Source organism: Anomaloglossus baeobatrachus, chromosome 10 (genome assembly GCF_048569485.1).
Source record: "Anomaloglossus baeobatrachus isolate aAnoBae1 chromosome 10, aAnoBae1.hap1, whole genome shotgun sequence".
Classification (NCBI taxonomy): Eukaryota; Metazoa; Chordata; class Amphibia; order Anura; family Aromobatidae; genus Anomaloglossus; species Anomaloglossus baeobatrachus.
The window spans coordinates 25,498,140-25,524,250 of NC_134362.1; the positions used below are offsets into that span (position 1 = coordinate 25,498,140).

A 26,111-nucleotide genomic window follows, 5' to 3' on the forward strand; every position below is an offset into this window, starting at 1 on the left:
TGGCCACCCTATGACGTTTGTTACACCAAATAAATCTAAGGATAGCCGCCTGAAGGGACTTCAGCTCCTTTATTGGTACCTTAACTGGGAGGGTTTCAAAGAAATATAATAATTTTGGGAGCAAGCTCATTTTAACCGCAGCAATGCGCCCCATCCACGAAAGAGGGAGGGGCAACCACTTGCTCAAAAGAGTTCTCAGCTCTCGGAAAAGGGGGGGGAAGTTAAGGTTATAGAGGGAATCATAAGTAGATGTGAGGTTAACCCCCAGGTACTTGACCGCATCTGTCTTCCAACGAAACTTAAAATTCAAACGCAGGTAATCCAGGGCCACCGGGTCGAGATTCAAGGGCATTGCCTCCGTTTTGCTAGAGTTGATCTTATACCCCGAAAGGCTCCCATACCTACCCAAGGTGCACATTAAAATTGGAAGGGACACATGGATGTTAGTAAGTGTAATGAGCACATCGTCGGCAAAAAGTGAGATTTTAAATGGTTTATTCCTGACCAGGACCCCCGAGATGTCTGGATTGCTCCTGACCGAGGCCGCGAGGGGCTCTATGCATAGCGCAAAAAGGAGGGGGGACAGGGGGCACCCCTGCCTGGTGCCATTGGAGATGAGAAAAGGCTTAGAGATGTGGAGGGGGACGTAAAACCACAAAATAATAGAAATTCGAGGTAGAATGACCAGAAAACCACATAAACTAAACCTCAAAATAAATATCTTTATTAATAATATTGATTTAAAATATAGACACCATATGTCTTCCAAACAACAATAAACAAATACAAGGTGAGTGAAGCTTAGTTGAAAAATAGAAAAGCGTGAGAGAATGAGTAAAAGATCAGTGGTAGGTAACGGGTTTCATAGAACCTAAGCTATATCTCAATGACCCTTCCTACCAGCGGAGGGTGTCATAATGTTTAGGACCCCCCCCGCTCCAGATGGCTGGCCCTCACTATCCCTATTTCCAACTGGCTTGTGTCCACCACCAACATCCAGGTGCAGAGTGTGTTAAAGACAAAACTACATGTAATACACAATAGCGTTAAATGTAGGTTTTTTCACTGAATAGATATTCAATCTGAAAACTTGATATTTGTTAGAAGGGAGCGACAGGGTCTGCCACGCAGGCTCCTGCAGCTCCTCCCTCCCGACGCGTTTCCCCCCCTTCTAACGCAATGAAAGGGGGTTCATCAGGGGTACAAGATAGAAGACACCTGTAAGAAAGACAGGCATGTGTCACTAATCAAATTCAGGATTAAACATGCTTCCTTGAACCAATGCGTGCAGCAAAGATGACTTACTTAGAAAATGATTAGAGCCAGTGACTCAATAAGTCTTCTGACCAGGATAGGTGCGACAGGTATTACTGTATCCTTTTTTCACAAGATCCCCTATTGTTCCATCAGGATAAGTGGACTTATAAGAGGGGTTATGTCTTTGGACTTACTACAAAACAAAAAGAGTGAAGAGGAAAAAGTCCCTTAGGGCAACATGCAGATTGCACAGAGTCACTATGACAAGGATGGCAATAAACACATAGAAAGAACAATCAGCAAATTTTTTTTTTCTCTCTGGGGGGGGATGGCCCCCTACTCCATCATTACTCTAATGGTGATATTTTGATTATACATCGCAGGTTCTCTATTCACGTGAATTGGAGACCAATACACATCCGTTGGGCCATGGTTCATTGAGGAGGAATCAGGTTCTTTCTATGTGTTTATTGCCATCCTTGTCATAGTGACTCTGTGCAATCTGCATGTTGCCCTAAGGGACTTTTTCCTCTTCACTCTTTTTGTTTTGTAGTAAGTCCAAAGACATAACTCCTCTTATAAGTCCACTTATCCTGATGGAACAATAGGGGATCTTGTGAAAAAAGGATACAGTAATACCTGTCGCACCTATCCTGGTCAGAAGACTTATTGAGTCACTGGCTCTAATCATTTTCTAAGTAAGTCATCTTTGCTGCACGCATTGGTTCAAGGAAGCATGTTTAATCCTGAATTTGATTAGTGACACATGCCTGTCTTTCTTACAGGTGTCTTCTATCTTGTACCCCTGATGAACCCCCTTTCATTGCGTTAGAAGGGGGGGAAACGCGTCGGGAGGGAGGAGCTGCAGGAGCCTGCGTGGCAGACCCTGTCGCTCCCTTCTAACAAATATCAAGTTTTCAGATTGAATATCTATTCAGTGAAAAAACCTACATTTAACGCTATTGTGTATTACATGTAGTTTTGTCTTTAACACACTCTGCACCTGGATGTTGGTGGTGGACACAAGCCAGTTGGAAATAGGGATAGTGAGGGCCAGCCATCTGGAGCGGGGGGGGTCCTAAACATTATGACACCCTCCGCTGGTAGGAAGGGTCATTGAGATATAGCTTAGGTTCTATGAAACCCGTTACCTACCACTGATCTTTTACTCATTCTATCACGCTTTTCTATTTTTCAACTAAGCTTCACTCACCTTGTATTTGTTTATTGTTGTTTGGAAGACATATGGTGTCTATATTTTAAATCAATATTATTAATAAAGATATTTATTTTGAGGTTTAGTTTATGTGGTTTTCTAGATGTGGAGGGGGAGTTTGATAGAGGCCGTAGGAGCGCTATATAGGGACTTCAAGGCCCGCATAAAGCCACCCGAGATCCCAAAGACCTCCATTGTCTTGAAGAGAAAAGGCCACGCAAGGCGGTCAAAAGCCTTCTCTGCATCTAGACTCAACACCAACGCCTGTTGCTTCGTCCGATTTGCCACATCCACCAGGTCTATGACCTTCCTGGTGTTGTCCCCCCCCTGACGGCAAGGGACAAAACCCACCTGGTCTTTATACACGAGTTGGGGCAACCATCGATTAAGCCTGGCCGCCAAGAGCTTGGTGAACATCTTCAAATCGGAGTTCAAAAGGGCTATTGGTCTATAATTAGCACAGTCCAATGGGTCCCTGGGTGGCTTGGGCAGGAGACACACACTGCGTTTTTTTGACGCTGCGTTTTTGTGCGTTTTTTGCGGCAAAAACTGCACAAAAACGCACCCGCGTCAAAAAAAACGCAGCAAAAAACGCACGAGTTTTGCCGCGATTTGGTGCGTTTTTTGCTGCGTTTTGCTGCGGTTTTGCTCACTGCGTCTTTATGCGTTTATTTATCAGTGAACAAAGAAAAAAGGTATGATGTCATTTCCTTCTTCAATGTGTTCTTCATTCTCCACTAGTGTATGCAGAAGAGCAGACAGCTGCAGAACTACAAGGCTCAGCATAGTCCATCCAATAGTGTATGCAGGAGAGCAGACAGCAGCTGCAGAACTACAAGGCTCAGCATGCTCCATCCAGGACTGTATGCTTGAGGGAGAGTCAGGGGGAGCAGACCTACAAGGCTCAGCATCCTCCATCCAATAGTGTATGCAGGAGAGAAGACAGCAGCTGTCGAACTACAAGGCTCAGCATCCTCCTTCCAGGACTGTATGCAGGATTTCTTTGCCCCCCCCAAACAAAAAAAAAATGACGTGGGCTTCGCCATATTTTTGTTTGCTAGCTGGGTACAGAAGGCAGGTACGGGCTGCCCCCAACCCCCAGCTGCCTATTTGTACCCGGCTGGGAACCAAAAATATAGGGAAGCTTTTTTTTTTAAATTATTTCATGAATTTCATGAAATAATTTAAAAAAATAATGACGTGAGATTCGCCCAATTTTTGAGTCCAGCCGGGTACAACTAGGCAGCTGGCGATTGGAATCCACAGTGCAGGGTGCCCATGCTTTCTGGGCACCCCCGCTGTGAATTGCAGTCCCGCAGCCACCCCAGAAAATGGCGCTTTCATAGAAGCGCCATCTTCTGGCGCTGTATCCAACTCTTCCAGCTGCCCTGATGCCGGGTGGCTCGCTGGGTAATAATGGGGTTAGGGCTAGCTGTATAGCTGGCCCTACGCCCGAAATTCATGGTGTCACGCCAATATTAGACATGGCCACCATGAATTTCTAGTAAAGATAAAAAAAAAACACAACACGCAGAAAAATATTTTTATTAGAAATAAAACACAACACAATTAGTGACTCCATCTTTATTGAAATAAAGAACCCCCCTCCGCAGTAATCCTGGATCAAGGGTCCCGCGCCGTCCAATCCGGATCCAATATTATCTGATGGATTTGCTGGAAGGCAAAGCGATCAGATGATGTGTCAGTATCAAGTGCCTGAATCCCATCACACATCAGCTGATTGTATAAAAGCCGATTATACAATCAGCTGATGCATCGGTGCAAAAAAAAAAAAAAAAAAAATACTCACTTATGTGCTGATTACCGGCAGCTCCTGGAGCGATGGGGCGGGAGTCTGATCCTGTCCGATCGCTGCAGCAGCTGCCGGTAAACAGGGATGAAGTCTCCTGACGCATCCGCTGATACCGGCCGGGCGCCCGCGTCACCGCAATACTTACGATCAGCTGATGCGTCAGGTGACTGCATCAGGTGATCCATCGCCAGGTCCTGCATCCATCGGAGGTTTCCCGGCCGTCTGCACACAGCCGGAGCGGCGATACCGTGAGAGGAGATGGGAGCGGGCATGGCACCGGGAGGCTGCAGACAGGTGAGTATAACTTTTTTTTTTTTTTCTACTGTTAACTTTTGTTTTCGCAGCCGCTTCCACCTCCTGCCTGTACATGGCGCCGCACGGCAGAATACATGCACAGGACCGGAGGTGGAAGCGGCGGTGACGGTACCGGGAGGATTCACGCTTCTGTATATACTGACAGAAGGAATCCTCTTCCTGTACACGTCACTTTACTACCCACCTCCTGCGTTTATAGCTGCGTTTTTGGTCTTAGAAACGCACCAAAACGCAGCTATTTGCGTTTCTCATTGCGTCTTTCAACATCCCATTGAACTCAATGGATGAAAAGCGCAGTGAAAAACGCGGGAATAATTGACATGCTGCGTTTTTGTGGCACCACAAAAACGCAGCTGAAAAAAACCGCTGTGTGCGGACAGCAAAAATGAAAACTCATAGACTTTGCTGGGGAAGCAAAGTCATGCAGTTTTCTGAGCAAAAACGCACCCGAAAACTGCGCAAAAACGCCGCGAAAAACGCACTGTGTCAACTTACCCTAAGCATTACAGGTTTTGCAGCCTCCAAGCATTGACAGACATGGGGTGATAGTGATTCCTTTAGGATAGTGGACATTGAGAAAGTTCACAAACCTTTGAAAGATGGCGATCATAAAAGGAAATCAACTGTGATGACTTTGAAACATGATATAATTTATCATTATGAATTATATTCCTTTCTGGTATACTAGAGTGTTTTTATGTACAGGAATGTAACTACTATAATACTTAACTACTATAATACTGCCCCTATGTACAAGAATATAACTACTATAATACAGTCCCCTATGTATAAGAATATAACTACTATAATACTGCCACTATGTACAAAAATATGACTACTCTAATACTGCTCTTATGTACAAGAATATATCTACTATAATACTGCCCCCTATGTACAAGAATATAATTACTATAATACTGCCCCTATGTATAAGAATATAACTACTATAATACTGCCCCTATATACAAGAATATAACTACTATAATACTGCCCCCTATGTACAAGAATATAAGTACTATAATATTGCCTCTTATGTACAGGAATATAACTACTATAATACGGCCCCCTATGTACAAGAATATAACAACTATAATACTGCCTCTATGGACAAGAATATAACTACGAAATTAGCTGGATCAGAAAATGAAAAAGGATAAAACCTAAAACATAACTTTTAATATTATGCTGATAAAGTGAGAAAGCTCACAGGTTATAAGCAATGGTGGCACAAAACCACCCGAACTAAAATTGGGCTAAATATGGTAGGCCCAAACAAACAGTATCCCAGACAGGTACCACGGTAGGACTTTGGTTGAGGTCTCCGAGGGATCTAGACATGCTGGTAAAACAGCCCCCTGCCTGAACCTCTAAACCAATTGTTCAATGCCTGCGGAGCTCCGGACCGGTAAGACCGTTCCCACATATAGTGGGATTTATGAAAAATACGGTTTGTAATGGTCTAGGAACTTCTAATTGCTCTGACACACATAGACATACATCTTCCCTACGGTTGGGGTTCTGATCGTTGATGTTTTGTGTATCAATGTCCCAGGTGGTGACCAGCAACTATAAGGTGTAGAAAGTCCTACCGTGGTACCTGTCTGGGATACTGTTTGTTTGGGCCTACCATATTTAGCCCAATTTTAGTTCGGGTGGTTTTGTGCCACCATTGCTTATAACCTGTGAGCTTTCTCACTTTATCAGCATAATATTAAAAGTTATGTTTTAGGTTTTATCCTTTTTCATTTTCTGATCCAGCTAATTTCGTTCAATTACTGTGGATTCACAATTTGGTATACTGCTATTTACCCCAAGAATATAACTACTATAATACTGCTCCCTATGTACAAGAATATAACTACTATAATACTGCCCCTATGTACAAGAATATAACTACTATAATATTGCTCCTATGTAAAAGTATATAACTATTATAATACTGCCCCCTATTTACAAGAATATAACTGCTATAATACTGCCCCTATGTACAAGAATATAACTACTATAATACTACCCCTATGTATAAGAATATAACTACTATAATACTGCTCCTATGTAGAAGAATATAACTACTATAATACTGCCCCTTATGTACAAGAATATATCTACTATAATACTGCCCCCTATGTACAAGAATATAATTACTATAATACTGCCCCTATGTATAAGAATATAACTACTATAATACTGCCCCTATATACAAGAATATAACTACTATAATACTGCCCCCTATGTACAAGAATATAAGTACTATAATATTGCCTCTTATGTACAGGAATATAACTACTATAATACTGCCCCCTATGTACAAGAATATAACAACTATAATACTGCCTCTATGGACAAGAATATAACTACTATAATACTGCTCCCTATGTACAAGAATATAACTACTATAATACTGCCCCTATGTACAAGAATATAACTACTATAATATTGCTCCTATGTAAAAGTATATAACTATTATAATACTGCCCCCTATTTACAAGAATATAACTGCTATAATACTGCCCCTATGTACAAGAATATAACTACTATAATACTACCCCTATGTATAAGAATATAACTACTATAATACTGCTCCTATGTAGAAGAATATAACTACTATAATACTGCCCCTTATGTACAAGAATATAACTACTATAATAATACCCCTATGTATAAGAATATAACTACTATAATACTGCGCCCTATGTACAAGAATATAACTACTATAATGCTGCCCCTATGTACAAGAATATAACTGCTATAATACTGCCCCTATGTACAAGAATATAACTACTATAATACTACCCCTATGTATAAGAATATAACTACTATAATACTGCTCCTATGTAGAAGAATATAACTACTATAATACTGCCCCTTATGTACAAGAATATAACTACTATAATAATACCCGTATGTATAAGAATATAACTACTATAATACTGCGCCCTATGTACAAGAATATAACTACTATAATGCTGCCCCTATGTACAAGAATATAACTACTATAATACTGCCCCTATGTACAAGAATATAACTACTATAATAATACCCCTATGTATAAGAATATAACTACTATAATACTGCCCCCTATGTACAGGAATATAACTACTATAATACTGCCCCCCTATGTACAAGAATATAACTACTATAATACTGCCCCCTATGTACAAGAATATAACTACTATAATACTGCTCCCTATATACAAGAACATAACTACTATAATACTGCCCCCTATGTACAAGAATATAACTACTATAATACTGCCCCCTATGTACAAGAATATAACTACTATAATACTGCCTCCTATGTACAAGAGTATAACTACTATAATACTGCCCCCTATGTACAAGAATATAACTACTATAATACTGCTCCCTATATACAAGAACATAACTACTATAATACTGCCCCCTATGTACAAGAATATAACTACTATATTACTGCGTCCTATGTACAAGAATATAACTACTATAATACTGCCCCTATGTACAAGAATATAACTACTATAATACTGCGTCCTATGTACAAGAATATAACTTCTATAATACTGCCCCCTATATACAAGAACATAACTACTATAATACTGCCTCTATGTACAAGAATATAACTACTATAATACTGCTTCTATGTACAAGAATATAACTACTATAATACTGCCCCTATATACAAGAATATAACTACTATGATACTGCCCTCTATATACAAGAATATAACTGCTATAATAATGTTGGTGGAGGGGTCGCATACACCTGCTGTTTGATGTGACCTCACAGAAAGAAGTCCAATGGGGTCAGGTCAGGTGAGCGTGGAGGCCACTCCACACAGCCACCATACCCAGTGACTTGTAGGAACGTCTCCATGAGGTATCTCTTCACGTCCGCAGCCTTGTGAGTTTTACACATTCTAATCATAGCATTTCTGTATGCAAGATGTCGATTCGTATTGAATTGATGATGCTCTACAACTTTGTAATTCACTTTTTTTCTCTATCTCGTTCCATTTTCGAGATAAAAATTCTAACTCCGTTGTTTTCCACCAGGTGGCGCTGTTGGTGGTTTCATTGCATAACTCAAGGCTACTTTACTATACCTAGACACCACTTCTATGCCTATAGCTGCCGCCGTTCTCAAGTTTATGGCGGTGGACAGGATATGGGTGGACTCAGTGTATATCTATTTCTATCTATTAGCTATTTCTATAGATCCGAAAAAAATAGAGACTAGTGTCCATTGACTAATGTAAAAATCCTTTATTAGTCCAACAATCCAAAGGGATATACATATTAAAACACAGATAACATGTAAATAATGGATTGTACTGTGAAAAACAGGGTGATTAGGTAAACAGGTATATATATAAATACAAAAAAAAGAAAAAAAAGTTCTTTATGAATAATGGCTCCAAGGTGTGAAAATTTGGAATCTCACAAAGAGAGAACTTAGGAGATGCAATCAAGTGGGGATCAATTAACAACCACACATAACTGTTATTTTATGTGAATACATTTGCAGCCAATGCAGGAGAATAATTACCATATCAATGTGGCCCATGGACACCCAGGGGATATTTCACACTAGGGCACCTTAGCCATCTCATATGCATTCAATGCGGTCTAAAAACGCATAAAAAGTGGCAAAAATGCATTCACATCTGTGTTTTGGTTTTCTGCTCTTATATATATTTGTAAGGTTCCTTTGAAAATGTTACATTGTTAGTGACTCTTTGTGTTCCATTTCTTGCCTTTAGGTGCTGGTCGTCTATAGGGAAGGTTGGGGGAGCTCAGCCCTTGTCCCTAATGAGCAGTGGCTGTATGGCGAGGGGAGTGGTGCAGCACGAGATTAACCATGCACTTGGCTTTTACCATGAGCAGAGCCGGAGTGACCGCGATCAGCATGTTGACGTCATGTGGCAATACATCGATGGAGGTACATGTGAGCGTCAGTCGCCAGTGTCATGGGAATATCACCATCCTTCATCCGATAATATATCACACTTAATTCTTATCTATGATATTCACTATAAAGTACATATTAAAGGGATGCTCCAGACAGAACCTAGTGCACCACCTAATGTGCAGAACATGACTCCGGAGCTCCATGATCCCGCTCAGCCCTGTCCGGAGTATTCCTTTATACTGCTGCCATGTATCTTTATACAAATCCTTTCTGCTACATAGTATGGACACGAGGCCACAAGTAACTATTGTATCTATAAGAGCAGCTTGTCACTTCTATAATTACAGGTGATTGGGGTGAATTCAGTTTGGTCGACACAGACAACATGAATCTGCCGTATGATTATGCATCAGTCATGCACTATGGAAGGTACAGTATGTTATCTTCTATTCATAGACTTGTATGTTGTGTGGTTCGTTTTTAACACATGATAACATTTTCAAAAGCATGAATGGAAATGGCATTTTTTATGGAATTGTTTTTGGTTTTTTTTTTTAAATAGAATTAATCTGCATAAAGCAGTGAGTATTATACTCCAGAGCTGCACTCACTATTCTGCTGGTGCAGTCACTGTGTACATACATTACATTACTGATCCTGAGTTACATCCTGTATTATACTCCAGAGCTGCACTCACTATTCTGATGGTGCAGTCACTGTGTACATACATTACATTACTGATCCTGTACTGATCCTGAGTTACATCCTGTATTATACTGCAGAGCTGCACTCACTATTCTGCTGGTGCAGTCACTGTGTACATACATTACATTACTAATCCTCTACTGATCCTGAGTTACAGCCTGTATTATACTGCAGAGCTGCACTCACTATTCTGCTGGTTCAGTCACTGTGTACATACATTACATTACTGATCCTGTACTGATCCTGAGTTACATCCTGTATTATACTGCAGAGCTGCACTCACTATTCTGCTGGTGCAGTCACTGTGTACATACATTACATTACTGATCCTGAGTTACATCCTGTATTATACTCCAGAGCTGCACTCACTATTCTGATGGTGCAGTCACTGTGTACATACATTACATTACTGATCCTGTACTGATCCTGAGTTACATCCTGTATTATACTGCAGAGCTGCACTCACTATTCTGCTGGTGCAGTCACTGTGTACATACATTACATTACTAATCCTCTACTGATCCTGAGTTACAGCCTGTATTATACTGCAGAGCTGCACTCACTATTCTGCTGGTGCAGTCACTGTTTACATACGTTGCATTACTTATTCTGTACTGATCCTGAGTTACCTCCTGTATTATACTCCAGAACTGCACTCACTATTCTGCTGGTGCAGTCACTGTGTACATACATTACTGATCCTGAGTTACCTCCTGTATTATGCTCCAGAGCTGCACTCACTATTCTGCTGGTGCAGTCACTGTGTACATACATTACATTACTGATCCTGAGTTACCTCCTGTATTATGCTCCAGAGCTGCACTCACTATTCTGCTGATGCAGTCACTATGTACATACATTACATTACTGATCCTGAGTTACCTCCTGTATTATACTCCAGAGCTGCACTCACTATTCTGCTGATGCAGTCACTATGTACATACATTACATTACTGATCCAGAGTTACATCCTGTATTATACTCCAGAGCTGCACTCACTATTCTGCTGGTGCAGTCACTGTGTACATACATTACATTACTAATCCTGAGTTACCTCCTGTATTATACTCCAGAGCTGCACTCACTATTCTGCTGATGCAGTCACTATGTACATACATAACATTACTGATTCTGTACTGATCCTGAGTTACCTCCTGTATTATACTCCAGAGCTGCACTCACTATTCTGCTGGTGCAGTCACTGTGTACATACATTACATTACTGATCCTGTACTGATCCTGAGTTACCTCCTGTATTATACTCCAGAGCTGCACTCACTATTCTGCTGATGCAGTCACTGTGTACATACATTACATTACTGATCCTGTACTGATCCTGAGTTACCTCCTGTATTATACTCCAGAGCTGCACTCACTATTCTGCTGGTGCAGTCACTGTGTACATACATTACTGATCCTGAGTTACCTCCTGTATTATACTCCAGAGCTGCACTCACTATTCTGCTGGTGCAGTCACTGTGTACATACATTACTGATCCTGAGTTACCTCCTGTATTATACTCCAGAGCTGCACTCACTATTCTGCTGGTGCAGTCACTGTGTACATACATTACATTACTGATCCTGTACTGATCCTGAGTTACCTCCTGTATTATACTCCAGAGCTGCACTCACTATTCTGCTGGTGCAGTCACTGTGTACATACATTACATTACTGATCCTGTACTGATCCTGAGTTACCTCCTGTATTATACTCCAGAGCTGCACTCACTATTCTGCTGATGCAGTCACTGTGTACATACATTACATTACTGATCCTGTACTGATCCTGAGTTACCTCCTGTAATATACTCCAGAGCTGCACTCACTATTCTGCTGGTGCAGTCACTGTGTACATACATTACATTACTTATTCTGTACTGATCCTGAGTTACCTCCTGTATTATACTCCAGAGCTGCACTCACTATTCTGCTGGTGCAGTCACTGTGTACACACATTACATTACCGATCCTGTACTGATCCTGAGTTACATCCTGTATTATACTCCAGAGCTGCACTCACTATTCTGCTGGTGCAGTCACTGTGTACATACATTACATTACTGATCCTGTACTGATCCTGAGTTACCTCCTGTATTATACTCCAGAGCTGCACTCACTATTCTGCTGATGCAGTCACTGTGTACATACATTACATTACTGATCCTGTACTGATCCTGAGTTACCTCCTGTAATATACTCCAGAGCTGCACTCACTATTCTGCTGGTGAAGTCACTGTGTACATACATTACATTACTTATTCTGTACTGATCCTGAGTTACCTCCTGTATTATACTCCAGAGCTGCACTCACTATTCTGCTGGTGCAGTCACTGTGTACACACATTACATTACCGATCCTGTACTGATCCTGAGTTACATCCTGTATTATTGTTAGGGCCAGATGGACGGGTAGACCCTGGAGGTGGATCCACTGGGCCGAACTCCCGGATGAGGGAAAGGAGTCCGGTAGCCGGAGCACTGTAGGTAGCAGGACAGTCCGTGCACTGAGAGCAAATGGAGAAGTCCCTGGGACCACGAGGTCACGGATGGTGGTCCGGGTGACGGAGCTCAGGTTCGGAAGCCGTGATGGTGTCAGGCAGGGTCCGGAACCGTTGGAGCGAGATGACGGGTCACCGCAGGGATCCGAGATGGTACGGACTGTCAGGATGGCAGATGGGCAGCGTTCGGGGTTCGAGGTACCGCAGGACCGGATGGCGATGCAGGGTCGGCTCTAGAAGACAGAGAGGTAAGTATCTCATAGAACACAAGGAGACCTGACTCCTAGCTTGGGAAAACACGAAGAACAGGCCCCGCTCCCTTGGACATTAACCCCCTATATACCCTGTACCTGAGTGCATGATTTCCTGTTAATTGACACTGGCCCTTTAAGAAAGGTTCAGTGACCGCGCGCGCGCCCTAATGCGCGTGCGCGCAGCCCGGGTGCCAGAAGCCAGGGCAGGAAGCTGAAGGGAGGACGCAGGGGAGCCGGCCAGGAACTGGGAAGCCGTCGGGCGCCGGGAGCGGAGACCAGGGGGCCTGGGAAGTGCGGGCACCGGAGGCTGGAGAGCGGGGAGCGTGGCAGGTGAGCCGGGGAGCGGAGCTGAGGACCCGGGGATCGGAGCAGGGGACCCGGGGAGGGGATCCGAGGACCCGGGGAGCGTGACAGTACCCCCCCCCCACGCCCCCCTCCCCGCAACCGGGACAGGAAGGCACGGATCAGAGGAGTGCCCACGTTCTCCCTGGGCTCCCAGGATCTATCCTCAGGACCATACCCTTCCCAGTCCACCAGGAAAAACTGTCGACCACGTACGGTCTTCATGGCCACGACATCCCTTACCGCATAGACGTCGTCCTCAGCAATAGGAGGAGGGGCCGGACTGGCGGCAGCGGAGAAGGGACCAAGGACAACCGGCTTGAGCAGAGAGACGTGAAAGGAGTTGGGTATTCTCATCGTGGCCGGGAGCTGCAGTTTGTAGGAGACCTCATTGATCTTGCCGAGGACTTTAAATGGTCCGATGTAGCGAGGTCCCAGCTTGTAGGATGGTAGTATCTTCATTCGGATGTACTTGGAAGCAAGCCAGACGAGATCTCCCGGAGAGAAACACGGAGGATCCAGACGTCTCTTGTCCGCGTGTCTCTTCATCCGCAGGGAGGCACGTGCAAGGGAGGCCTTAACTGAGTCCCAAATGGATGTAAAGTCACGGAGTACTGCATCAGCAGCAGGGATGTCCGAGGAAGAGGATACAGGCAATGGGACAGACGGCTGAAGTCCGTAGACGACATGGAAGGGAGAACTGGAGGAGGACTCACTGACGTGGTGATTATGGGAGAATTCAGCCCAAGGAAGAAGCGTGGACCAATCGTCATGATGGGCGTTCACGTAGTGACGCAAGAAAGAGGTCAATATCTGATTGATCCGTTCCACTTGGCCATTCGACTGAGGATGGTAGGCAGAAGAAAAGTCCAGCGTTACTCCCAGATGTTTGCAGAGAGCCCTCCAGAAGCGGGAGGTGAACTGGGTTCCTCTGTCGGACACTATGTGTGATGGAAAGCCATGCAAGCGGAAGATGTGCTGTATATAGGCGTCCGCGAGTTCCTGAGCAGAGGGCAGTCCAGCCATAGGAACGAAATGGGCCATTTTAGAGAACCGATCCACCACGACCCATATGACTGTGTGTCCGGAGGATAATGGCAAGTCCGTAATAAAGTCCATCGCTATGTGTTGCCAGGGAACTGAGGGTATGGGCAGAGGCAGAAGACGGCCGTATGGCAGGTGTTTGAGTGTCTTGTTCCTGGCACAGGAGGAGCAGGCAGAGACAAAAGAGGCGACGTCCGTGCGCAGGGATGGCCACCAGTAATGACGTACAATAGCGCTCCATGTTTTCTTCTGACCTGCATGACCGGCTGTTTTCGAGGCATGGCCCCAGTGTAACACTTTTTGCTTGTCAGCCTCAGAGACATAAGTCTTCCCAGGTGATATCTGGGCCAGGGTGACAGGAGCCACCGGAATAATCTTACTTGGACAGATGATGGGTTGAGATGTCTCTTCCTCCTGTTCCAGGGGCACGAAAGACCTAGACAAGGCATCAGCGCGTACATTCTTGTTCGCGGGTCGGAAATGAAGCTGGAAGTCGAACCGGGCAAAGAACAAGGACCACCTGGCTTGCCGTGGGTTCAGTCGCTGAGCAGTCCGCAGGTATTCCAGGTTTTTGTGGTCCGTGTAAACAATGACAGGGTACACTGCTCCTTCCAGAAGATAGCGCCATTCCTCCAGAGCCAGTTTGACCACTAATAGCTCTCGGTCACCGATGGTGTAATTGCGTTCAGGCGCGGAGAAGCTCTTGGAGAAGAAACCGCACGTCACCATCTTCCCGGAGGAGGACTTCTGCATGAGCACTGCTCCGGCTCCCGAGGAGGAGGCATCCACCTCCAAGGTGAACTGGCGGTTTAACTCTGGACGGTGGAGTACAGGAGAGGAGGCAAAGGCTCGCTTTAGAGCGCCAAACGCGGCGTCGGCCGCAGGTGACCAGTCCTTTGGATTAGCCCCCTTCTTGGTCAAGGCGGAGAGAGGAGCAGTCAGAGCCGAGAAGTGAGGAATGAACTGGCGGTAATAGTTAGCGAATCCCAGAAAACGTTGGATTGCCTTCAGTCCAGAAGGAGGAGGCCAGTTGAGAATGGAGGAGACCTTCTTGGGATCCATCTGCAGTCCGGTATCGGTGATGAGGTACCCCAGGAAGGGGAGAGAAGACTGTTCGAAGACACACTTCTCGTACTTGGCGTACAGACGATTCTCTCTCAGTCGTTGTAGAACCAGTTGCACGTTCTCTCGGTGGGTCTGGAGGTCCGGAGAGAAGACAAGGATGTCATCCAGATATACCACCACACAGACGTAGAGAAGGTCCCGAAACACATCGTTCACTAATTCTTGGAAGACTGCTGGTGCGTTGCACAGGCCGAAGGGCATCACGCAGTATTCATAGTGCCCATCGCGAGTGTTGAACGCGGTCTTCCATTCATCCCCTGAACGGATACGGACCAGGTTGTAGGCACCCCGAAGATCCAACTTGGTGAACACACGAGCTCCTCTGAGCCGATCAAACAATTCGGGGATGAGCGGCAGGGGGTACTTGTTTTTCACGGTGATTAGGTTCAATCCCCGGTAGTCTATACATGGGCGTAGGTCGCCCTCTTTCTTCTTTACGAAGAAGAAGCCTGCTCCAGCAGGAGAGGAGGATCTCCGGATGAATCCCTTAGCCAGGCTCTCTGTGATGTACGTAGACATAGCCCTTGTTTCGGCTGGAGATAGTGGATATATCCGTCCTCGAGGTGGTGTAGTTCCCGGGAGCAGGTCAATGGCACAATCGTAAGGACGATGTGGCGGGAGTACTTCGGACTCCTTCTTATCAAAGACGTCCACGAAGGACCAATAGGCTGAGGGCAGTCCCGGTAGGGACTCGGGAACCGGAGGTCGCCGGATGGGTTGTATGGTCTTCAGACATCTCTCATGGCAAGAAGACCCCCATCGAGTGATATCGCCAGTGCCCCAGCTGACTGAAGGCTCGTGTGTCCGCAACCAGGGAAGTCCCAGCAGGATTTGATGTGACATGTGTGGGAGGACGTAGAGAGCGATGTTCTCGGTGTGCAGAGCACCGATACGCAGTTCAAGCGGCTTGGTGATCCAGGAGATGGTGTCAGAGAGGGGTCTCCCATCCACAGAGGCAATCACTAGGGGCTTGTCGAGTGGAGTAACAGGCACCTGGTACTTGTCCACCGTGGCCTGCTGGATGAAATTGCCTGCTGCCCCAGAATCGAGGTATGCCTCAGCCGTAAACCGCGTCTCTCCCGTTGTCACTTGCACAGTCCATGTAACTGGGTCTGAGAGAGTTCCAGCACCTAGGGTGGCCTCTCCTACCAACCCTAGGCTTTGGAGTTTCCCGGCCTCTCTGGACAGGCGCGTAGCAGGTGTGTGCCCTCTCCGCAGTAAAAGCAGAGACCCTTGGCGAGCCGCTCTGCTCGACGTTGTTCCGACTGTCGCACACGGTCGATCTGCATGGGCTCATGGACGGAGACACCAGAGGCCGTTGACTGGAGTACGGTGGGCTTCGGTGGAGGAGAGGAATGCCTTACCGGACGTCTCTCACGGGACAGTTCTTTGGACCGCTCCTGAAAGCGTATGTCCACTCGAGTCGCTAGGGTAATCAGGGCGTCCAGAGTGGACGGTACATCACGTCCAGCCAGCTCATCTTTGATTCGACCCGATAGTCCTTCCCAGAAGGCGGCGGTTAGGGCCTCGTTATTCCACCCGAGTTCTGAAGCCAAGGTGCGGAAACGGATGGCGTATTGACCCACCGTCAGTGTTCCCTGACGTAACCGGAGAAGTGAAGACGCAGACGCGGAGGCGCGTCCGGGTTCGTCAAAAGTGCTGCGAAAGGCCTGCAGGAACTCCTGGAGGTTCTTGGTCATAGGTTCCTCCTTCTCCCACAAGGGGTTCATCCACGCCAGTGCCTCGCCCTCTAGGTGAGACATGATGAAGGCGACCTTGGCTTGGTCGGAGGCAAACAGATGTGGCAGCTGCGTGAAATGGAGGGAGCATTGGTTTATAAACCCCCTGCAGGTCTTGGGATCTCCGGCGTACCGGGGTGGTGAGGCCAAACGCAGTCTGGAAGCATCCGAAGAGGCGGCCACGGGAGCGGGGGTCGTGGCTTGACTAGTGGAGGCTCGGGATGTCGAAGACGTGACTGCCGCTTGTAGCGTGGTCAGGCGGGTGTCCACGGAAGTCATAAAGTTCAGCATGCGGGTCTGGACTTCACGCTGGCGTTGGAGTTCCTCATGCAAGGCCGCTAGTGCTTCGGCGGGATCCATGGCCTGTTCTTACTGTTAGGGCCAGATGGACGGGTAGACCCTGGAGGTGGATCCACTGGGCCGAACTCCCGGATGAGGGAAAGGAGTCCGGTAGCCGGAGCACTGTAGGTAGCAGGACAGTCCGTGCACTGAGAGCAAATGGAGAAGTCCCTGGGACCACGAGGTCACGGATGGTGGTCCGGGTGACGGAGCTCAGGTTCGGAAGCCGTGATGGTGTCAGGCAGGGTCTGGAACCGTTGGAGCGAGATGACGGGTCACCGCAGGGATCCGAGATGGTACGGACTGTCAGGATGGCAGATGGGCAGCGTTCGGGGTTCGAGGTACCGCAGGACCGGATGGCGATGCAGGGTCGGCTCTAGAAGACAGAGAGGTAAGTATCTCATAGAACACAAGGAGACCTGACTCCTAGCTTGGGAAAACACGAAGAACAGGCCCCGCTCCCTTGGACATTAACCCCCTATATACCCTGTACCTGAGTGCATGATTTCCTGTTAATTGACACTGGCCCTTTAAGAAAGGTTCAGTGACCGCGCGCGCGCCCTAATGCGCGTGCGCGCAGCCCGGGTGCCAGAAGCCAGGGCAGGAAGCTGAAGGGAGGACGCAGGGGAGCCGGCCAGGAACTGGGAAGCCGTCGGGCACCGGGAGCGGAGACCAGGGGGCCTGGGAAGTGCGGGCACCGGAGGCTGGAGAGCGGGGAGCGTGGCAGGTGAGCCGGGGAGCGGAGCTGAGGACCCGGGGATCGGAGCAGGGGACCCGGGGAGGGGATCCGAGGACCCGGGGAGCGTGACAGTACCCCCCCCCACGCCCCCCTCCCCGCAACCCAGAGCTGCACTCACTATTCTGCTGCTGCAGTCACTGTGTACATACATTACATTACTTACCCTGTACTGATCCTGAGTTACATCCTGTATTATACTCCAGAGCTGCACTCACTATTCTGCTGCTGCAGTCACTGTGTACATACATTACATTACTTACCCTGTACTGATCCTGAGTTACATCCTGTATTATACTCCAGAGCTGCACTCACTATTCTGCTGCTGCAGTCACTGTGTACATACATTACATTACTTACCCTGTACTGATCCTGAGTTGCATCCTGTATTATACTCCAGAGCTGCACTCACTATTCTGCTGCTGCAGTCACTGTGTACATACATTACATTACTTACCCTGTACTGATCCTGAGTTACATCCTGTATTATACTCCAGAGCTGCACTCACTATTCTGCTGCTGCAGTCACTGTGTACATACATTACATTACTTACCCTGTACTGATCCTGAGTTACATCCTGTATTATACTCCAGAGCTGCACTCACTATTCTGCTGCTGCACTCACTGTGTACATACATTACTTATCCTGTACTGATCCTGAGTTACATCCTGTATTATACTCCAGAGCTGCACTCACTATTCTGCTGCTGCAGTCACTGTGTACATACATTACATTACTTACCCTGTACTGATCCTGAGTTACATTCTGTATTATACTCCAGAGCTGCACTCACTATTCTGCTGGTGCAGTCACTTACATTACATAAGTAATTAGTGAGTCGTTGTACTCTACTCACTATAATTAATTACGTTTGTCCTTTTCGACCTTTGTATTTTTGCATGATGCCTGTGTGATCCTCAGTGCAGAATTCCGGCCTTGTTGTGTGTGATACAGAGCACTTTCTTTCCTATATTTGCAGGTTTTCTTACTCTAACACGTCCGGTCAGCCGAGCCTTAATCCCACACCGGACCAGTCTGTAGAGATAGGACAGAGATACGGGCTCAGCCCATTAGACATCTCCAAAGTGAAGACGCTGTATAACTGCAGTACGTGATCCGGTGCACTCCTTGTAGAAACAGCACGTATATACCAGTGTATATAGACTGAATATACGGGACAATATACCACAGACCAGAGGCCACATACAAGCGCTGAGGCCACGGACCAACCTGGACATGGAAGGTCTATTCGATACCAAACACTGTGTACAGCGGTCACCTGAGCTTGTCTCATGACAGATATGTAGCGTATGCAGTCATATATTGAGGTCACATGACCGCTGTACGGAATGTTATGTATCAAGCTCTCCATACAATGTGGGGCGGGTCATAAAGGAACCAGGGGTGATGGGTATCAATACATAAATTAAAGGGATGGGATTAAAACTTTTAATAATTGTCCTACACAAGTGATATATCTGTGTCAAGCAATATAATGTCATCCTCATTGCCCCCTTAAACTTGATCCCCAGTGACCCCAAGTGTAATTCCCAGCATCCCCTCAAATGTTATCCCCAGGACCCCACAAGTGTCATCCTCTGGACCCCTTCAAGTGTTATCCCCAGTCCCTCTTAAGTATCATCCTCAGTGACAGTGTCCCCTCACATGTCATCCTCAGGACCCTTCAGGTGTCATCCTCATTACCAACTCACATGTAATTCCCAGCATCCCCTCAAATGTTATCTCTAGCACCCCCAATGTGTCATTCTCAGATTCCCCTCAAGTGTTATCTCCAGTGCCCTTCAAGTGTCATCCTCTGGTCCCCCTCAACTGACATCCTCTGGACACCTTCACGTGTTATCCCCAGCACCCTACAAATGTCATCCTCTATCCCCCCTCAGGTGTTATCCCCAGCATCCCACAAGTGTCATCCTCCGGCCCCCCTCAACTGTCATCCTCCGGCCCCCCTCAAGTGTGATCCCCAGTGCCCCTCAAGTGTCATCCTCTGGCACCCCTCAAGTGTTATCCCCAGCACCCCACAACTGTGATCCCCAGTGCGTCTCCAAGTATCATCTCCAGCACTCCCCTTTGTGTAATATCCAATGTTCTTCTCAAGTATCATCCTCAGCGTTATCTCCATTTCTATCCCCAGTGTCCCCCTAAATATTATCTCTGGCACCTACCTATGCATCAGCCCGATTACCCCCAAAGTCTAATCTCCAGCCCCCCAAGTATCAAATACAATAACCCCACAAGCTTTATCTCTACTGGTTCTTTCATTGTTAACCCAACTCCCCTCAGTGTGAATTCCAGCTCAGTCCCAGTAACTTCAATGGAGCTGTGCTGCAGCACCCCCATGACCAGTGGATTTATGTTGCCCTGTTTTTGGCAGGTTCAGGCATTTATATCCCGTACAATACTGTTAACATTATAGAAAATAAACCCGGGATTAATACTAGTGTCAGTATCTAGTAATCTAACACAATGCCGTAACGGGTGTCCTCCCCGTAGACCACAAGGGGCTTTGCCTGTGGGTGAGATTGGGCTTACATGGTCAGTTTTCTAATATATCATTGTTTTTCAGATATTTGCAGTTTCTTGTTAACTGGTATCAATGGGTCCTTAGACTTGGAGACATTCACCTCCTCCTATAAGGATACGACGAGCTGCGTCTGGCTTGTAAGGGTCAACAGAAATAAGGTGAGTGCTTTTCCGTCGACACCATTCTGCAGGTCAGTACAATTATGGCAATACCGGTCATGATTCCTACGTGCAGAACATTCTGTATTGTTCTGCTATGCTCTCCTACAGAGCCGGTATACATTGCTTATGATGCAGAGCATTTTGCAGGATGAATGCTCTGCTGGTTATTTCACAGCACTGGGTTTCATGCTGGTCCTGGGAGGTGCTCTCACAGATGCTTCTCATTCCCGGTGATTGCTCTGCTTCTTTAGGGAGCGTATTAGCTCAGGATGCAACCTGTCGTACTTCCTGGTTACAGTTGTGTTGTTGGCTCCCGTGATGCTCAGTGTTCAGAGCTTGGCCTCTCAACTCCGGACTGTTGTTTACCCATTTCTGCCTGTCCTCCCCTGTTTCTGTTGTGACTTCCCGGCTTCTGACCTTGGACTTCCTCCTGACCACGTCCTCGCCTGCTCCCTGTATTTTGTACATACTCTCCTGGAACCCTGACCTTCGGCTTGCATTTTGACCTTGTCTCTGTCTGGCCCTGTGTACTATCATATCCTCCTGGTTTATGATCATGGCCTGTCTGCCTACCTCTCCATTTACTGCATGCAAGTAGTGTCTAGCGCCACCTAGTGACAGTCATCACATTACCATACTTGCATAGTTAAACTAGGCAGTGTAAAATAAATTCTGTTTCGAATTTTTTTCTTTCTTTTTTTTGCTTTGCTGCATTATATAATTGTATATTTTAATAGAACAGATCTTTGTGGATGCAGCAATACAAAATATGTTTACTAGATAAAAGGACTTGAATTTTTATATTTTTATAAAAATAAAGAGGAAAGGCAACCCTGCAGTTAGAGAGATCACTGGGGTTACATTAACCGATGCCAATGAAATAACATCCAATTATATTAGACCATGTATTGCGCTTGTATCATTGCTTTCCTGAATCACGCTTTTTACAGTACAGTATTCTATATTGCGTGTCTTACAGGCGTTCTTGCAATTTGACCAGTTTGATGTTCCATCCTCTGCTGAATGTGCCGCATATCACATTACGGTATACGATGGGCAGAGCAAGACGTCCCCCGTACTGCTGGACCGAGTGTGCGGTGCTCAGGAGCTCCCCCTACTGGTGGCATCTGGGAACTCCTTGCTGGTGGAGTTCGTTTATGAGGTTCCTCCTGCAGCCGTTGATTTAAAGGCTTCTTATGGTTTAGGTATGAGAAGCAGGTCCACACTGTATTGTGTATATACTGTGTGTGTGTGTGTGTGTATATATATATATATGTATATGTATATGTATATATATATATATATATATATATATATATATATATATATGTATATATATATATGTATATGTGGTATATATATATATATATATATATATGTATATATATATATGTATATGTGGTATATATACAGTGCCTTGCGAAAATATTCGTCCCCCTTGAATTTTTCAACCTTTTCCCACATTTCAGGCTTCAAACTTAAAGATAAAAATGTTAATGTTCTGCTGAAGAATCAACAACAAGTAGACACAATTGTGAAGGTGGACGATATTTATTGCTTATTTTAAACGTTTTTAAAAAATAACTGATAATTGGGGCGTGCAATATTATTCATCCCCTGTAAGTGAATACTTTGTAGCGCCCCCTTTTGCTGCGATTACAGCTGCAGTCGCTTGGGCGATGTGTCTATCAGTTTTGCACATGGAGAGACTGAAATTCTCGCCCATTCTTCCTTTGTAAACAGCTGGAGCTGAGTGAGGTTGGATGGAGGCGTTTGTGAACAGCAGTTTTCAGCTCTTTCCACAGATTCTCGATTGGGTTTAGGTCTGGATTGTGACTTGGCCATTCTAACATCTGGATACGTTTATTTGTGAACCATTCCATTGTAGATTTTCCTTTGTTTGGGATCATTGTCTTGTTGGAAGACAAATCTCTTTTGTAGACTCCAACAGGTTTTCTTCAAGAATTGTCCTTTATTTGGCTCCATTCATCTTCCCATCAATTTTAACCATCTTCCCTGTCCCTGCTGAAGCAAAGCAGGCCCAAACCATGATGCTGCCACCACTATGTTTGACAGTGGGGATGGTGTGTTCAGGGTGATGAGCTGTGTTACTTTTACGCCAAACATATCGTTTGGCATTGTGCCCAAATAGTTCCATTTTGGTTTCATCTGACCAGAGCACCTTATTCCACATGTTTGGTGTCTCCCAGGTGGCTTGTGGCAAACTTTAAACGACACTTATTATGGATATCTGGATGGATATGGCTTTCTGCGCTTTACACAGAACACTGAGACTATCACAGAGCAGGTGCATTTATACGGAGACTTGATTACACACAGGGGCTTATATTTATCATCATCAGTCATTTAGGACAACATTGCATCATTCAGAGATCCTCAATGAACGTCTGGAGTGAGTTTGCTGCACTGAAAGTAAAGGGGATGAATAATATTGCACGCCCCAATTTTCAGTTATTTATTTTTTTAAAAAAGTTTAAAATAAGCAATAAATATTGTTCAACTTCACAATTGTGTCACTTGTTGTTGATTCTTCACCAGAACATTAACATTTTTCTTTTTATGTTTGAAGCCTAAAATGTGGGAAAAGGTTGAAAAATTCAAGGGGGCCGAATACTTTCGCAAGGCACTGTATATCGATCGTATATATTTGATTCCCAGAACTAATGACCTGCAGAGATAGACAGCTAGATACAACAAAGCGAAAACTGGCAGCACTTCCAATAGTGTGAACTGGTGCGTATCTGTTCATAAAAAGAAAAACAGTCGCACACTATAATGGTAAAAGATTTTAAGTACTAATAGCAATGTAGAAACATTTTTTTGAGGTGTTCGGCATATTAGAATGGCCATTTCAATACCTGCCCAGCACCACGTCACGGCAGCCTCCTTATACTGGGTCCTATTCTATACTGCATCTGTCTGGGCTCCTAAATAAGAACAGCGCGTTTCCCCCCATTAAACGTTAAACACACCTGGGGCTAATGGGCAAGATGGGGGCTGGAGTGCACAGCCAGTCAAAAGGGCATTACTCCATATTAGATACAAATATAACGTCCCTCTCACAGATGAGTGAGAGATGCAGTAATAAGACTTTACACTAGGTGGCACTGGTGATACCTAGAGCCTGAGGGAAGTCAGGCAGGCCGGGGTCAGAACCGAGAGGGCACGAAGAGATACAGGGAGCAGACAGGAGAGAGGTCATCAGACAAGCCAGAGGTCAGGTTCCAGGAGAGTACGTACAAGCACAAGGGGCAGGCAGAAGAGTAGTCAGGGGACAAAGCCGAGGTCAGGAGCCAGGCAGGAATGGAGAAGTCAGAAGGGAGTAGACAGGGGCAAGTCAGGTGGTCAATCCAGGGTTTAGTACCAAGATCAGCCACTATAACCAGGAGACAGGGTCTTACTGCAAGTTGACAGAGAATACAACTGGCACCGCTCCGGGCATGAACTCCCCCCAAATTAATGAGAGCAACCGCCCGGAAGCAGCACTTATGAGTAAGCCCCTCCCACCTCCGGCGAACAACCCGGTGCAGGGAACGGCCCATCATAGGGCAGAGAATGACATGTGACCGCATGCAGGAGGACACAACAGAAGGTTCTGGTGCAGAAGCCATACCGCAAGTCTGGGCCATGACAACAACAAAGCGAAAACTGGCAGCATCTCCAATAGTGTGAACAGGTGCGCATCTGTTAATAATGTATAATATATAAAAAGAAAAACCATCACACACTATAATAGCAAAAGATGTAAAATACTAATAGCAATCTAGAAATAAAGACAGAGGCAGTATAGGGTAGGACCCAGTATAATGAGGTTGCTGTGACGTGGCTGCTGGGCAGGAATTACAATGGCCATTCTACTATGCCAAACACCTAAAAAAAACCAACATTTTTCTAGATTGCTACTACCGTAGTATTTTAAATCTTTTGCACCTATATTGTGTGACTGTTTTTCTTTAGATAGATAGATAGATAGATAGATAGATGGAAGGATAGATAGATAGATAGATAGATATATGGATAGATAGATGGATAGATAGATAGATAGATAGATAGATAGATATAGGGATAGATAGATGGATAGAGGGATGGATAGATAGAGGGATAGATAGAGGGATAGATAGATAGATGGATAGATAGATAGATAGATAGATATAGGGATAGATAGATGGATAGAGGGATGGATAGATAGAGGGATAGATAGAGGGATAGATAGAGGGATAGATAGAGGGATAGATAGATAGATAGATGGATAGAGGGATATATAGATGGATAGAGGGATGGATAGGTAGATTGATAGAGGGATGGATAGATGATAGATAGAGGGATAAATAGAGGGATGGATGGATGGATGGATGATAGATAGATAGATCAATAGATGATAGATGGATAGATGATATATAGAAATTGATAGATAGAGGGATAGAACGTCTGTAACGGCTGTAGAACTAATAGTGGAATATACAGTGAGTAAAATGTAAAAAAAATATAAAATATATAAAAATAAATATATAGTGTGTATATATATATATATATATATATATATATATATATATATACTGTATATTCTAGGTTATAGTTCAGGAGAGGAATAATTTTGTGATTCCTCTTACTCCCTGTTTTCCGCAGATGGAGCGATCAGTATAGCCCGTCCTCTACGCCTGTATCAGTCTCTGTTTTCCTCTTAGCCACCATTATAATTTCTGTCTACTCCCCCTAGTGGACTGCGGCGGCACCTACACTGCAGATAATGGCACCATCACATCTCCCTGCTATCCGGATCTCTATCCAAACTTGTCAGATTGTATCACGACTATATGGGCTCCTGAGGGCTATCAGGTAAGATGCATCATCACTGTCCCCATTGGGGCTCACATCCTTTATTCGCTATCAGTATGTCTTTAGAGTGTGGGAGGAAACCCACACAAACACGGGGAGAACATACAAACTCCTTGCAAATGTCGTCCTTGGTGGTATTTGAAACAAGGAGCCCAGCGCTGCAAGGCTTCAGTGCTAACCACTGAGCCACCACAAGGCTTCAGTGCTAACCACTGAGTCACCACAAGGCTTCAGTGCTAACCACTGAGTCACCACAAGGCTTCAGTGCTAACCACT

General features: G+C 45.3%; 1 protein-coding gene across 2 annotated transcripts in view; it reads left to right on the forward strand.

The window, feature by feature from the left end:
• The window catches only part of LOC142255274 (embryonic protein UVS.2-like), a 53,562-nt gene that overhangs the window by 15,759 nt on the left and 11,692 nt on the right, over positions 1-26,111 (forward strand). For both annotated transcript variants that reach the window (XM_075326804.1, XM_075326805.1), the window contains 6 exons: positions 9,340-9,518; positions 9,836-9,917; positions 19,255-19,382; positions 20,860-20,975; positions 21,958-22,183; positions 25,717-25,835. In XM_075326804.1, the coding sequence (XP_075182919.1) occupies positions 9,340-9,518; positions 9,836-9,917; positions 19,255-19,382; positions 20,860-20,975; positions 21,958-22,183; positions 25,717-25,835 (850 nt within the window). The remainder of the gene's footprint in view (positions 1-9,339; positions 9,519-9,835; positions 9,918-19,254; positions 19,383-20,859; positions 20,976-21,957; positions 22,184-25,716; positions 25,836-26,111) is intronic.